This window comes from Rhipicephalus sanguineus, chromosome 3, assembly GCF_013339695.2.
Source record: "Rhipicephalus sanguineus isolate Rsan-2018 chromosome 3, BIME_Rsan_1.4, whole genome shotgun sequence".
Taxonomy (NCBI): domain Eukaryota; kingdom Metazoa; phylum Arthropoda; class Arachnida; order Ixodida; family Ixodidae; genus Rhipicephalus; species Rhipicephalus sanguineus.
Window position 1 is genome coordinate 9708359 of NC_051178.1, and position 17187 is coordinate 9725545.

Sequence of the window (17187 nt, forward strand, 5' to 3'; positions counted from 1 at the left end):
AATGGCTTGCACATGATGCCATAGACGCAGCTTCTCAATGAACTGGCACTGCACGATGGTGGCTCTGATGACAAACCAGTTTCGTCTATGTGAAAAGAACATGGCAGGAACATCTCTGTGTGCAAATAACAAAAGTACATGCATGTGATGTTTTGATAACATTAATGTGGCATCGCAAATACCACGTCCCCACATGCTGGTGCTCCAACACGGTGCTTTCAATGACATCAATGCAAGCCATCAATAACAAGTAACAAAGTTGTTTGTACAATGTTGACGTGAAAGCCAATGCACAATGTTGACCTATATAATAGTCACACACTTGGAACATTGCCACAGTTTCTTTTTTGGCTGCCTCTTCAACAATGTGCAAGGTATATGGTACCAGCAGACACCAATCACAGAAAATAGAGTCAAAACTTCTCAAGCTCTTCGTGACACTGTTCACATTCCCACTGGTGCATTGATGTGTTTCACCTTCACTGTGCTCGTTATAGAGAGCCATGCATCACTGCTGAAAAAGGGCCTTACAAGGTTGATGTCCATGCACTCATCCAAAACACCACAGTTCAGCAAATCTGGCTTTGTTTCCACATCTTCTTCAAGAATTTTATCACTGAGGGCACTGATAACACCTAAACAGTTGCGCTCAGAATATTAGGTGGTATCGTAATCGTCGGTGATTTTTTTCCCCTTTATTTCACCATGTTTGTCACCGACGTGACGGTACTACGTCACACTCTAGACATGTATCGGCAAATAATTGTCTCCGCGCTAGTCGCTTGACGGCCGGCCGCTCGCGAAAGCAAACTGCCGGTCAAACCACAACCGGAGGACTTGTGCCGTCGTAGTATAGTCACAGCTGCCTGTTTTCAGGGGAGGCTATACCATGGATAAGTAAAACTACCGGCAAATAATTGTCTCCGCGCTAAGTGCCGGCGCTCGTCGCTTGACGGCCGGCCGCTCGCGAAAGCAAACTGCCGGTCACACCACAACCACAACTCTGTTGCTGTCACGGCGTGCGTTTTCAGACGTGGCTACGGCGTTGGCAAGTCAAACTACCGGCATGTAATTGTTCCCGCACTAAATGCCGGCACTCTTCGCTTGACGGCCGCTCGCGAAATGAAACTCGCAAATACCCGTGCGCTAAGTGCCGGCGCTCGTCGCTTGACGGCCGGCCGCAAAAGCAATAACAAAAGTACATGCATGTGATGTTTTGATAACAGTGCCGGCGCTCGTCGCTTGACGGCCGGCCGCAAAAGCAAACTGCCGGCCAAACCAGAACCGGACAACTGTTGCCGTCACTGTGTGCGTTTTCAGATGTGGCGACGACGTGGGGAAGTCAAACTACCGGCATATAATTGTTCTCTCACTAAATGCCGGCACTCTTCGCTTGACGGCCGCTCGCGAAATGACACTCAGCAAATACCCGTGCCGGCAAAGCGCTTTTTGCCACAGGATGCCGGCATTAACCACGTGACTACAGCCGGCCAATGAGGAGACACTGCCGGCCAAGTTCCGCTCGCGCAATTCAGCCGGATGCCGGGCGAATATCCACTCCCAATAATAAATGCGCAGATGATGGATTTCTTAGCGCTGCTGATGGTCTTAATTACAATCTGTATAAATTCAAGCGAACACTCGCGAGGTAACATAAAGCAGGGCATACACAGACATTTTAACGCAACGCACGCTCTCGAGTGCCTCAAGTTTCACCTCACTTGACGACCGTCGGACACATCGGATTCGAAGGGGATCGCGAAATAATTTGATATGTCCATTATTACAAATCGAAAATACGCCTGTAAGCTTTAATATTCACACGTCTCGGACAGTCTCATGAGATGACTGATTCCTTTAAGTTGCTTCGAGGCCGTAAATGTTTATCAACCACTTTGGGGCAGCGAACCCTTCTGGGCCACGAAGGGCTAGAGCTTCACAGCGTGACGTTGTTTTCGTCGCATAACGCCACTGTTCAGCGGTGAAGCTTAACAAGGCAAATCCCTCATTCTGGAGCGCAAGTGCTGAGTTATACCAGGCGCTTACATCGGAACACTACTGATACCTTGAAGAGTGAACTTGTTGGCTAGTTGGTTCAACATAACTTAAGGGTGCACCGCGAAAGACAGGGACAGAAAAGGCACACATACACCCACACGTAGCGCAGTATGTGTGGTTGTATGTGTGCCTTTTCGGTCCCTGTCTTTCGCGCTGCATCCAAACTGACGTCGTAATTGAGGCTGCTAGTAGTCTTAGCAATCTCAGTCACTTCTAAGCGAACGCTCGCGAGGTAACACAACAAAGCATGGCACAGATACAAAAAATCTCTAAAGAAGACACGCCATCAAGTACATCTAACTATCTAACTTAAACAAACAAAAAAAAGTTTAAACTTCGCCTCTCGTTGCTCTCGTTACAGAACACTGTACTCTCGTTAACTTGACTACCTAGGGAATTTCTGGGTACACCACGACCACGGCGCTAGTTTTGCTAGTTTTGCTCGGCAGCACAAGGTAGCCAACATGAAACATGCTTACACCGCTAACATTGGGCGATGTTTAGGTGGCTTTTTAGTCTCGTGCTTTCGGTGCGCACTTCTAGCGCCGCCTAGCGTGACGCGCGTGCTTTGAACTGTGCGCCCCACTGTTAAAGATAGCTAGAAGAGGGTAGTGGGCTTGCTGGGGTCCCCTGCTTGACGCCGGGTATGTCACATGTGTGGTGGCGCCACCAGCGACTTAAATGTAGGGCACTGCCTGACGGAGGCGTTTGTGCGCAACTGATGCCATGCTTTTTTGTGCGCTGTTATCATATGCACTGGACGGAAATGTACACGAATTTCGGCAGTGTAAACGGTGATGCTGATGTCGCTGAGACAATAAAAAATAAAAAAAAACTAGCGCGAGCTAGGTGCGTTGGCCTACATATATGCGCGTGAGGCATGGTAACCATCTAGAGCAGTGTAGCATGGAGTATGCAGCTCTGCTGTTAGCTAGTTATCTGATGTTAAATGAAACACACGGAAGACCGTTAGTACTCGTGCGAGTAAAGCTGCAGAAAACATTATTTTCTGAAACTCTGTCGCCGTAACTCACGCGATTAAACTGCATGCAAGGGATGCTGCGCAAATTTGAGATGCAATAAATTGCTCTTACGAGTGATAAGCAGCGATGGCGAACTTTTCAAAGCTTACGCGTTTTGCGGCTATCAATTGTAAACTGGATTCTTTGCATTTCTTGGGCACTACTTTCGTCACGCACGCCTTTTACGAGCGTGTGAAATTATACTGCCGATGCTGACCTTGACACACACTCGGGAGTTTACCACGAGCTCTTAATGTTATACATTCCACAGCATTTAAAAACTTGGAGCTGCTCATTCTTTCTGTAGATCTCCAGTACCTTGCCTCTGTAATTTGGCTATTTCTGCACTGAGTATTCCTATGCAAACACTGTAAAAATCCACCGAAAAGAAAAACAGGAAGCCACTCTCCTCAGGTACTGGGTACAAGTACATGAACATTTATTCATCATATATTGGGCACAGTTGCTTGCTTGAACAGTATCGCCAATGGCACGAGAACGTACCTTCTTCTCGCTTTTAACGCTTCCCGATTGCTTTCTCTTTCGGGTCGGTCTTTCTCGTGGTGTCTTCTTTGTCAAATGCGACGCCAAGTTAGGCAGGATTGTAGGCACAGCGTCCTCTCGTAGGCAAGATTTTCCACGTGGTGTGCGTACTTCGTTATCCCTTCGATTATATATGCACGTAGTACCGTAGCACATACTCCGGCTCAAAATGAAGTTGACACACGGCAGATGTGTCGTCCAGTGCTTTGTCCGCTCGATGCAAATTCCTTTCCCAGGGCTTCCTCATTGCTTCCTCAGGGCTGCATCCTTCGGAACGCCTAACAAAGACGACTTCGTGCTGCCCTTCACGTGGACGTAACCTGTCCGACAGCCTGGCGCAAAACAGTGGTTTTGCCGCCGCGGAAGCATTTTAACCTCGTGAGACGGTCACTGCTTGTCAGGCCACATCGCTGTTCGCAGAAGAACCTAGCAGATTGAGGATGCAAAGCGCGAAGAGTTCTCAAAAAAACAAAACTCGCGCACACCGACCGCCACTCCAAACAGCCAGCAACTGCCCCAGCGCCAACGCTCACTACATTTGATGCGACGGTGGCGCCGCGCCGCGGAGGCGCGCCGAAGCACGTTTTTGTGACATTGGCGGCGTCACCGCAATGCATAGCGCCGGCCGGCGAGTGAGCCCACTACCCTATTCTAGCTCACTTTACCACTGTGCTCTGGCCGGCGGTTTGCATCGTCTGCTCCACGATGAGCGCGTCAGTAGACGTGATTGTTGACGGCAAAAAATATTCTGTTGTAATGACAAAACCTCAACTGGATGAAATTTTATCGGGTAAGTATTTGACCGCTCGAGAAAGTGCTCGCAATGCATGCAGCAGATAGGTAACGAGCAGACGACAACGTACGCGTGACTTCTGTTGTGTTTTATTATGACAAACAGACCCATCAAAAGCAAGTACACTGGCCACGTCCCTCATTGAGGCGTCGAGACGACAAGTTCTCGATGTGAAGAAGGAAGCAGTTGTCACCAGTGCACCGGCGCCTGAAGCTGCCCGTCCGGCGTCCGCTTCTCAAGTGAGCGCCGATGAGGGCCACCGGTGCTTCTCGAGAGTGACGACGAGTCAACCGGTGGAGCGAGTTCTGCAGGCCACCCTAAATCCACAAGCTTGGGTGGGTCTGCTGCAGCCAGCCAGAGGCGTACGTACTCAGAATTTTATTTCGGGAGAAGTCGTCTGGCCCCCCTGTATGTACAGTCCCGTCCAATATGACTTGCAACATGCTGCCCGAGGTCAAAGTGGCTTCAACACTGCATGGTAGCGCCGGCATAGAAAACAATTGGGGACCTGAACACTGTCTTATGGTATTTCCAAAGCCAATTTCACGTACGTTTGCCGGTGGTATACAGCATGTATATGTATTTAACGGTGGCCACGTCGCGTTGCAATTCACATTGAGTGTCACTGTACGTTCGTCTGAGTATTTTTATATGCGAAAGCATATATATGCACACAAAATGCAATATTTTCATTATTTTTTATTTATTTATTTTTTAGGGGAGCAGGTTGAAAATGTACGCTATCTGCAATGTACGCGTATATATATGCATATACACCACTGCGCTCAAGCCCTGTAGTCTACGTACTGCTAGATAGCTGAGGGCTCTCCGCAAAATTGTGTTGAGCGATAACTGCATACACGCGAAATTGGATATCATTATCGAGCACTATCAATGTGTAAGACAACCACCGTGTTTCAAGATGAAAAGGCAACCGCTTTTCTTCCATGGCCTTAGCACATAGCGGTGAATACATAGCGGTGAATACTTGTAGCACATGTTTTACATTAATTAATGGCAATTAATTAAGAATTATAATTTCATACCTACCACCGGTTCATGCGCCGCATTTCCTATTCGATGCTAGCTCGCTTGCAATGTAGTTTCGTACTTTTCATTGGAGTTACACAACTTTATTTGGACATTTTCAGATTGTGCAAGAAATGACAACGCTTCATGCGAATGGACCGAGGGGGAAACCAAACTCCTCCTGGACAAATATCACGAGTATCTTAGATGTGCGGGCCCAATGAAGCTTTTCAAGAACAAGAAAGCCATGTGGAGGGCCATATCCTTCGACATTGAAGAAACCCTTGGCCTTCCCAAAACGCCAGAACAATGCGAGAACAGATTCAAGACTGTCAAAAAACGGAAGTGCCATCAACGCGCCCATAACAGGTCCTCTGGCGTCGAGCCCGTTCAAGAGGAATATAGCGAAGAGTTCAGAAAGATAGAGGCTGCCGATGACAGCCTGAAGCCGGATCTCCTAAGGGGACCAGGCAGAGTAGAGTTCAAAGCAGCAACTGCAAGCGCAGTATAAGCCAAGAAAGGTGGTGATCGTTCTCTCTGTTAAAAAGCTCTATACAAAGAACGCCAAGGCTTGCATGCGCATGCCGCTAATAGGTCCCGCCATCAAAACATTCCAGTGTGTTTAACGATCCCTGCACCTGACGTAGCCCAAGAAAGGGCTTCACGTGTCGTCAGTTTGAAACCGTGTCGATGGCTCACGTTTTCTCTAGACTTTCTTGACTTCTACTACCGTAAAATGTCGACCAAGCACCCCCCCCCCTTCCCCCACCACACAATGAAAGATAAGAAAGATGTGGAGGGGGCCCTCTTGCTCAGTCCTAGACCAAAATCCAAGATAGCAGCGGAAGTGCCTTTAAGGGGAGATGCGGGTCGAAAAACGCGAGTTTTCTAAAAAATTATCGATTTTTTGTTTTCACCTGTTTTGTTAAGATTAGTATCTCTACTGTTCTGAAAAAAAAAAATCAATGTCGAGACTCAACTGGAAATGCTTTAAAATTGCGTCTAAAGAGCACAAGGTGGCTGTCAAAAGGCGGAAAGTGTGTCATCTTCGAGAACCTTGCCGCTGATAATGTGCCGCCGCTGGCCATTGTCGACCGCATGAGGCGAAGAACCGAGCCTCACTCTTCAAATAACGACGTTTTCCTGCGCTGCTGCAGCACAAGAAATAATAAAGAGAAGCACGCTTTTGCCACCTTTTTCGAGCGCCGCGACTGGCTTTAAATCACGTGGTACGGATCGGGAGCCGCCACTGGCCAGTGCGCGCCTGTGTGTGCTGTGAAGCCTACTTGCAGGATCCGTGTCTTGTCGAGCAGCGCAGCTGAACAACACTTTTCTCGAGTGCCTATCCGTTATGGATGAAGAAAGCCGTAGGAAGCGCGGTCACCGGCCTGTGAAGTTTCACGCAGCGCACAACTTTCGAGGACGCCGGCGCAAATCAAAGCCGAACACTCAAACCACGAAAAGATCGTCTTCTGCCGCAGTCGTAGTGGCAGTGACGCCGATGCGTCCGACGAGTTTGCCGCGCCATTCGAATATGTGAGTGCCTCACAGAGCAAGATCGGACTCTTCGAAGACGAAGAAAAATCACAGAGCGGTGAGTCTTCATTGATTGCTGATATGACAGCACTGAACACGTTGGTTTAATCAAGGGCACTCCAGTTTTGAACGTGTTCTGGAAAAGCTTGGCGTGCTCCCGCCTCATGATCTGGTTGCTCTTGGCACATCATGGGACAGCACACGCCAGAAAAAAATGTCTCAAAAACTAAAAAACTAACAGGAGAAGCAAGGGCTCGTCGGTGTGCGCTGAAGAAAAAATCTCTTGTCGAGGAGTCAGCTCGAAAGAGCCGTGAGGGCCAAACCTATGGTGCTGGCGCATTTTCATGGCAGTGGCCACTACAAGGAGGATTGTTCTTTCTTGTGTACAAATTTCGTCGCATTCAATGACATCTTTGATAAATAAACATGCAATTTTGACTTTAAAACTCTCTTTTCTCAAAACACAAATTTTGCCATTTTTGTCAATGTGCCCCTCCTTTTTCGGGTACTTCTGGTGCTCAGATCTACATGAAACTTTTCCCAGATTTTTTCCAATGTACGAGAAATGCAATTATCTTGTTTAAGTTTCAATATTCTTATTATATAATAAAAAAAGGTTATGTAAACTTTTACTAGGGTAGGCGAAATATGAACTTCCCACGTTAAAATTTTTCACGTCTAGTACATATTTTGTATGGACTTCCTAATTAGTTATTTGCATTCCACACTTTATTTGAAACATTATGAACTATCAGTTGTAAAAAATTATTGAAGTTTAGGTCTGAAAAGAGGGGGGGCAAAAGGCTTAAGTTTTTCACTTTGTCATGTTGCAGAACTAAAAGTATGCAACTTGCAAGAAAACTAATTATATATTTGAAATCAGCATAAAAAGTTCTATAAGCAGCTCAAGTTTCATTGCTCTAGGGTGAATATTAAAGAAAAAGTGTCTTCGAGTAGCATCTCCCCTTAAGTAAAATGCACACCTGTGTTTGTTATGAAATGCTTTCTTGAATACGCGTGCATTTACAGTTTTTACTGAATCGGAGGGTGTCCGTCTGAGATGTCACCTGTTATGACAAGAGTGGAAAGACGTTCTTCAAATACCCCAACAATTTGCGACAACCCGGAATGCGACCCCGAGACATCACACTGTACAAGTACTAAGAAATCGTGCACATATCTAAAGACTCTCAGGAACCGCTGCTGCAGAATTATGTGGCGGAGAACAGGTTGGAAAAAAAAAACGTCGAGAGGGAGGGAAATGAGGGGGGGGGGGGGGGGGGGTTGGCGCTTGGTCAGTCATTGGCGCATATTTTCAAGTCTCCCGAAAAGGGGAAGTGGGCACATGATTGTGAAAGCTAGCAGATCGCGTGACACGTGGGGAGCGCCCATCCGAAGGTTGCAGGTTCAGTGACCCTGGGCTACTTCAAATTTTCGCGTTGGGCTATGTTTGGGCAGTTTGGGCTATCTCGGAGTCCAATTTGGCGGTTTGAGGCTCGCACCATCTGGTAACCCTGTTGTTGATCTGGTAACCCTGCTGGCAACATTGAATCATGCCATGGCGGCGACTGATGGCGTTCGTTTGTCAATCCGTGTTTTCATGTGCTAAAGCCGTGTTCTACGACTGTTCTCGTATTCGTCACCCCGCTGCTTCGTCTTAGCTTTGCTGTAAACTGCTCCGAACTCGAGGCGTCCCAGAAGGAAGCTGCCGGTGCCGCATGCTTTGTCACATGAATTGCCGCCGACAGTAGCACGCTTCCCGTCACCCGAGGTATGCTTTTGTCGTCGACTTCCATTGAATAACGCTTTTGCAGAGACGGGTCGGCGCTGACTTGTATTTGTTTCTTTTATTTTGTCTGAACATTTCTGGTTTTAGAAAAGCCACTTTGCCGAAAAGGCCCAAAGCCGGTTCAATCTAGCCAACGGCATTGTTTTGCGGTTTTTGGATTTCTTCTCTGAGCTCGTGGCTATCCATAGTTTACAGAATGGCCAGCATGATTCTTTTGGCAACTACTACATATCGCAAGAAAAAAAAACTTCGGCAGATCCCACGTACCGTGGGAGTCGATGTTATGCGAAGCATGCGGCGGGTAGGAGACTGTGGCGTAACTTTTTTTACTGAGCGACACGTTACAAAATGACGCTAAAGATTTGTATGAATTTTATACGCACACATATATATGTTGAAGTGCCGCATATGTGTTATATAACCAGTTGTTTACGGTTGGGTATGCAACGTGGGTGTTACCAACACCAGAAGTAGTAAGCTGATATGTAGTGCTTATACGTGTCGCGAGAACGCACGCACGTTTCACGAACCCTTGTACATGTGTGCAAGAAGTTCTTGACAGTTCTTGAACAAGGGCATCATCACCGTGATCAGTGAGCACCAGCAGCTGGTCATGACTTGTTATAGGATCCGGTCGTGATCGTGGTGACGGGGGTCCATGTGTAGTGAAGTATGTGGTATAGTAGAACTCTTGGAATTCGTGGATGCCGCGGTCATTTCGTCGACAAATTGTCTGTCGACAGAGCCGGCGACATGTCGGAACCTGAAGCCGCCCATCGCATTGGTAAGGTATAGGCCTTCGAGGCTGGTAGGCCTGGATAGTGCTACGTAGACCAACATGAGTGGATGGTGTTTGTCGTATTCGTAGACTACCTGGGCGTATATGGCCTACGTAGCCTAGTCTACAAAGCGGCTGTCAAGCAATCTGGCATCATCCTCGGTCACCATGAGGCCATCGCCCAACCTCGTAAGAAATGAAGAGGACACTGCGCCGTTCTGGTGGACGAAGTGCACTTTACGGTGCGGTGATGTGGATATCATATGTAACTTTCGTTAATGTATTCCTCCGGGGTCGAGCAATCCTTCAATATAGCTTGCTGAATGATAGGTATACAAATGTAATGCTGATTAGACAGCTATAAAAGGGGAGCCAACACTGGAACAACAGACGTTAATCTGGTATGACGCGTGTATCGTAGGAGTACACATTGTAGGAGTATCATGTAGTGTTTATTGCTTTCTTGTAAAATTAGATAGACAGCACCACAACCACAATTGACGTTGAGCCGATACTACGCCTGCGTAGGCTGTTTTTCCAAACCAGTTTATAGACCTGGTGTGGCTCAGTGGTAGAATACCTGATTGCCACGGAGAATGCTTGGGTTCGATTCCTGCTGGGATCCTAATTTTCATTATTTCCATTCGTTCAGTGAACGCTGCCGATGCTGGTTTTCCTTAACGCTTTAGCATTCAAGTAACCAATGTCTGTTCTCGCCATTCCTGGGTAGATATAAACTGTCAATCACCTGTGGCGCATACCCGTACACCGCGGCCCACCATACCCGTACACCGCGGCCCGGTCTAGTGGAAAGGGTTTGACGACGTACGCGACAGGATTTTAACGTTATTCATGTCATGACCCGGCAATCATATTCGTCAAATCCTCTTACCCTCACATGCAAATTTTGGTCTACACCAAGTTAAGGAGGCGATCATGAGAGCGCCCAGACGTAGGCGGCTAGATAGATAGATAGATAGATAGATAGATACGTAGATAGAAACGCTCAAAGTGCCAGAGGTTCGCTAAGAAATGCTTCGCATTTAAAAAAGATGAAGCCTAGTAACACTAGTTATTTGGCTCAACGTTTAGTCTCGATCGCCAGTTAATGGCCGGCTAGCTTTAATAGGTTCGAATAGATAAATCCGATTGTAGGCTCTTTTTTTCGCACGTCCTGTGGTGGCTGCGTTCCCCGACGCTTGAGCACCCTTATATGCGATTTTAGGTGTTGGCTAATTCAGAGCTTACGCCAAGCCTTGGCTCACCGTAGTTTGCACAAAACGTTGAACTGCGGAGTATGAAGTACGGCACAGTGGGTTCTGATGGAAAATGACTTGTAAAGGGGTTAGCTGATTTTACAGGACACTGGCTTTCCATGCCGCCAACTTTTATTTCAAACATATAAGCTACCTTTATGTTGTGTTTCACGAGTCTTTCTTATTTTAACAGCGAAGTTGTTTAAAGCAGCCGTAATTTGTGGCCACAGAAATTGGGTAAGTCCTACGACTCACCACTGGTCCACTAAAAATTAAAAAAAAAGGACACATTTCTGTGGCCTGTCAGAAAACTGCCATAATCATAAATGGGTATGTGCCACAGAAATTGGATAGATACCACTACTCACCACTGGTCCGCTAAAAAAGAAGGCAACAGTTAGCCCAACACTAGGGAACAGGAAAGGCAACTGCGGCTGCGAGAAACTATAGGCCTCGTGCGCTGCTGTTTCAAATCGGACAAGCAGTGCCACTGCGGCGGATGCTGGAAAAATGTCCCTGTTCCCTCCTCATAGCTGCGCTTGGCCGCAACAGGTTGGCAATGGCCCCTAGCAGCGCAAGCGGGTGTACGTGGCAAAAAAAGTCGACTTCTGTCTGCTCTTGCAAGTTCGCATGTCATAACAGCTGCAATAACACGGCCGGGAAACTGCCAAAAGTGCAATTTTATCATTTTCATGGATGTCGTACAAGGCTGATGGGCGAAAACGTTGGAACGCAGCCGTTTGGCGCACCTGATAAGCAAGCGCGTCTTGTCTTCGCGCGGTTTCTTTCGCTTTCTATCCAAGTCACTGGCGTAACCAGAGGAATTCACCCCCTCCCCCCCGATTTTTTTTTGTATGTGTATGTGTACACACACGCAACAAGCACATGGACGAACATACATAAGGTATGGTGGAACCACCACCGAAAAAAAAATTCGGGCTACGCTACAGCTCCTGGTAATATTGACACATTGTTAGTTCCCTTGCCTTGTTCCTTTTATTATTGTTAGCCCGAACGGAGGTTTGTGCCAGCCATTGCGAGAGAACACAGTCCTCTGTAGTGCCCACTTTGTCGGCTGTGTACGACTGTCGGGCTGAGGGTTCTTGGGATCGGCCTTATGATAGGAGGACCTAGACGAAAAACTGAGTTACACATGTTCAAAAATATAATTTAGCAAAGTGTTCAACATACTAAGAGCGCTATAAAACGTAAGAGATGGGCTTTTCATGCTCTCTCTATTTTTTTATCGTTGCTAATACGTCATTTCAACCATCCCAGCACTCTGCTAATGCGTGCCGGTCATAGAACAAGCGTCGCGCGAGGCTGCCGATAAAAAGTATTTTCTATCATTTGCCAAGAAAAAGTTTACTCGCTTCTAAACGCACGTCGTACTCCACGCTCTGTATTTGTGAGACGCATTTTCCGAGCATTTGCGATGGACCGACGGCACTGCGTGATTCTTATCTCACACAGTAAACGTGATTAGCGGCATACAAATCGCCACGTCGAAGTGAACTACTTTGTTTGATGTATTCCTGAACGTTTGATATTCGTCCGTAGCCAAAAAAAAGCAGGCGGGGCTCGTTTTGCGTTGCCATTTTCACGCATCGACGTTCACTGCACACAACTTAGGGCTACGCGCTGGGAAGGAAACGGACAAAATGCGCAAAGTGGCCGCATTGGTGCTGCGCACTGGCAGAGTGGTGGCACCATCAACTGAGTGCACGAGACCTATACCCATTGTAAACAGGTATGTGCCACAGAAAGTGGGTAAATTCCACCACTCAACACTGGTCCACTAAAGAGGAAGAAGGCAACAGTTAGCCCTGCACTAGGGAATGGGAAAGGCAACGGTGGCTGCAAGAAGACCCCGAAGTGATGGCAGGATTATGCCAACGACGACCTGCCCATAGATCTATGAGAGGTGCGAATGCTCGGTTTCAGTGCGAATTTCTTTCTCTGGAGTTTGGACATCCGTGTCGTGTCTGTGACTGTATGAGAGGTACGAATGCTTGGTTTCAGCGTGAGTTCCTGTCTCTGGAGCTTGGACATTCGCGTCATGTCTGTCACTGTGTGTGGCTTAACGCGAACCTCTCTGCACTGAGAATCAATGTAGAAACAAGCTACCATCACCTAGAAGCGACCTAGAAACAACTCTCACCACCTAGTTAAGGCCTAAAAACAATCTAGAAGCAACCAGATTAGTCTTCAGAATTGTCCAGTTTCACTGTGTCAAGGCTTGCGTGGCCTAGTGCAAGCTTCGCCCATTTTTTTGTTTGGTCTTTTCACTCATTGTGATTAGTAAGCTGTGTAATGCAACCTTCGCTGAAAAATCATATTTCCCCATTGTAGAGATTTTACATAAATCTCAGTTGTAGTCCCTCTGGGGGCACTTGGTGTGTATCGCTCTTTTGTTAGGGCTCACACGTCTATTGTGTGTGACAACAACAAATAACCATGTGCGCGTGCGTGTGCCAGTAAGGGAAAAAATCGCACTGGCGCAAGCATGCGCACATGGTTATTTGTTGTTGGCTTCACCTTTCAAATAAACAGTTGAAGTTTAGCGCTCGACCTTTCTGCTTTCCCATACTCTTTTCCCGTGCTTTCTTTCATAGTTTGCGCTAAAATGTACCCCATAGATTTCAACCAACTCGCCCAGCAACAAGTCTTAGCCATGTGCATTGCTCACCCGCGGCAGTTGTAACAGGTAGCACATGCAGGAGCACCAAAAATAGCAGCACTGGCGCTCTGTTGGCCACCACACGATTACCGCCACAAATATTCAATATGTTTAGAACACAGTAAACCTTAACGCATACTTGCCGGGAACGCGGCGTAACTAAGGAATAAAATCCCAAGTTGGGAAGGCCCCCTGGAGACTCCTCTAGCACTGCAATCCCGAGTATAACTGTTCGTCTGCTCACGTGCACTGCTTCTACGAAAAAAGAAATAAATGTGATGTCGTGGTAAAAATTACCACTAGAACATTTTTTGTTGCTCCCTATTCATGTTTTCTAACTGAAGTGCGTGCCACCGATAACGATGTTTCGGGTATAGCATGCGCACGGTCATGCGTTATCAAGATGTCTTGAAGAGACGACACGGCAGCGGTTAGGTTTTGTTTCTGCTAACGAGGTCCCGCAAAGTGAACGAGTGGTAGTGCGGCTGTCGTAGGCAGATAGATAGAAAGATAGATAGCTGCGTTCAAAGTCGCAGAAGTTCGCTAAGAAATGTTTCGCATTTAATAAATGCCGACAGCCGAGCACGTAAATGCCGCGCATTTCTATATCGCGTTAGTATGTGCATGTGCGTTAGAGCACTGCACGGGCCCGGGTCGGCCCGAAAGCCTGGGCCCGGCCCGCGGGCTGGGTACGGGATTGTTGGATTGGGCCCATGAACTTCGGGCTCGGGTCGGGCTCGGGCCTGAGCCAGGCCCGTATTAGGCCCGGGTCTCATAGGTATCTGTATGATTGTGTGTGTACGTTGTTTGGCTTTGTTTTTATTGTTTTGTGGGGTTTAACTTCCCGAAGCGACGCCGCCGTTGAGGGCTCCGGGTAATTTAAACCACCTGGAGTGTATTGGCGTGCACAGAAATTGCACAGTACAAGACGTCTACAATTTTGCTTCATCGGTATGCTACACGTAATTTCAAGAAACGCCTAATATAAATTTCCACCATTATAAGGAGACGTTCTTGGGTGCTGTGTAAGGAAAGCAAGTGCCTAGATTAGTATATATAAGATGTGCGCGTTTGTATCTGGGGAAACATTTCGAGTATGCAGGAGGCTTGATACTTTTTACTCAACAGCCCTAGCTCGTATGCAATTGATGTAGACTCAAACTAAAAAGGTCTGCCATGTTTTTTTTTCCACTTTATGGAGGTATAATATATTTCGTTCTTTGAAATGCAAAAACAAGATTGCGTGGTTAGCACTGCGTGCGTACATGAACCGGCCAGCTATGACTCCAGTTATATTTTATATTGCCCTGCAATTATTTCGCAAAAGTTTTACGGGCGTAATTAACCGAAAGTATACATGTACCAGTGAAAGTTGTGACACTGAAAGAAGCTCCTAAACAATCTCTAGAAAATATCTTGTGTGCGGCGGGTGTCTTCACAATAACCGAAGGTTGGACAGTGCCTCCTTTATGCTCAAGGCATAACTAGCTGAAACGGGCTGGGCCGGGTACGGGCCACATTTAAGAACACTGGGCCGGGCTCGGCCGGGCCGGAGCATGGTGTTTTTGGGCTGGGCCCGGGCCGGAAAAATCGGCTCATGCAGTGCTCTAGTGTGCATTGCTGGCAAGTGAAAACTGCCACTATTTCTTTTCTGATCAGTTAGAGAACATCGGTATGCTTCATTAGTGGTTGCGTGTGCAATGCGTGAAACATGCATTACTCTGCGTAAAATCAATGCCGCGCTGCCGCAGCTTCAGCCTCGCTGGACCAAATATGGTGGCGTGCTGGACTGTTGTGGTACTTATCCCATTCCAGTGACTTTAGCGCCAACATAAGTGACGGAAAAAATCATCACCTGATGACGTCACCACACGATGTCGTCATGATGTCACAAACTGCCAATGTTTGTCGTCATGATGATGCCACATGACGTGACATTATATGATGGCGCCACCACATGACTTTGTAGCTTTGTGCTGCCTCCGTGATCGGCCCACCAATCAGGGAGGCAGTGCAAAACCCGATGAGGTGCAGAAAGCGGCCTCTGATCCTGGAGGCGGTGCAAAACTACGTTAGGTGCAGAAAGCTTTCGCAGGGGCGTGAGGCAGAACAGACACATCGACTGAAGAAGGTGGCTGAAGCCTTCGAGTCGTTTAGTTTAATGCATAAGGGACCCTGTGAAATTTTTCAAATGTTGACAGGACTTGCTCTCCGAGAAGTGAGTCTCGCAAACGTAGTCACGAGGCGAGAGTTCTCGCTCTTTCCTTGGTATGGCTTGAGCCCACGCTTCCAACCTCACCGGGTCACTAGGAACATTGAAGGTAATTACCTCCTCCTTGCAGGGTATGTACCCACTGTTGCAGTTTGACATGACACATTTCTGCCCCATCCTGAAGGACCACTGGTGGAAATCTGCAAAGGGCTCTGATTTGTCACGGCGTGAAAAACTTGCACAAAGATAGAGAAGTCAGCGCGACACGGACACCACTGAGCGAGCTAAAGAGGCAGAAAGCCTGCAAATGACAAAGGAATGCGCGATGGCTTGCTCGCTCTAATAGGGAACTTTTCCTCCCAAGGCCACCTACGCACGCATGCACACAGCATGTGAGCGAGGAGCGAGGGACCCGTGCATGCGGCTCTGCTCAGGGGCCACTGCTAGCAGCTCGCTTCAAGCGCTGTATGGCCTATAATTCGGGCAGTATCTATTAGTAACTGCAGCTAAAATATCTGTCACATCTACCAAAGGATGCTACAGACAGAAATCTGAGAAATCTTAAAATGTACGAGGCGGAATCGCGATGCGTCGCGTTCATAGAAGAGCATGTAAACAATGGAAGTGCCATCTGTCGTGCTGCAGCGAAAACCACATTGCCTCCGTGACGCTCATGTGCTGCCGCACCTAGAAGATTCTCCTCCTCAAATACTTCTTTCTCCGTGGTTCAGGTTCCCTTCATCACTCACAAATTGTGCTTAACTGTTCTTGTGGTGATGCAGTGCGATATATTTGTTTGACTGCAGGTTGGGCAAGATGGCTCTAACACTGGACCCACTAACCCAGATCAACACATACCGGTCCTTTGTCTCCATGCTGGAGGACCCGGCCGCAAGTGAGTCACCAGCAGCAACTGTTCCCTTTGCTGCATTTAATTAAGTGGTCCTCGGCACATTGTGGGCAGGTTGCTAAAGGGAAGAATTTCACTCAAGCTGTCTTTTACTTGTGACATGAATTTGAAAGCAAAAAGAAAGAGTTTTATTGGCAAATATAAATGGTGCAGCAATATTGTAATCATGCATCTGGATCATTAGCCAATTACGCTAGCTAATACATCCATTTCTGAATAACATGCTGAAATAGATGAAAGTGAAAGATGATAAAAAAAGGCATGTACGTCAAGAAGGTATATATATATATATATATATATATATATATATATATATATATATATATATATAGTGTATACATGTAAAATGAAATATATGTAACTTAATCGAGGTAAATAATTACATGCAGTATACACTGAATATGCCGATAGAAAGGCAAACACACAACTAATATATTTAAGAAAAGAAATAAATGGAACAGTGAATATAGTGATAATGACAGATAATTTCCAAATGTATCTTTTATCAAGATAACAAATAATTACGTGCAGATATATTGGTTTAGTGATCATAGTACAAGAAATTTAGGGGCATTACTGTA

The 17187-nt window shown here is 46.9% G+C and overlaps 1 protein-coding gene across 1 annotated transcript in view; it reads left to right on the forward strand.

The window, feature by feature from the left end:
- The first annotated feature begins 8523 nt into the window (after window positions 1-8523).
- LOC119384790 (transformation/transcription domain-associated protein-like) overlaps window positions 8524-17187 on the forward strand; it is a 946434-nt gene continuing 937770 nt past the window's right edge. Inside the window, 2 exon segments of the mRNA XM_049413130.1 lie at window positions 8524-8752; window positions 16503-16591. Coding sequence (XP_049269087.1) covers window positions 16513-16591 — 79 coding nt within the window. The 5' untranslated portion in view covers window positions 8524-8752; window positions 16503-16512.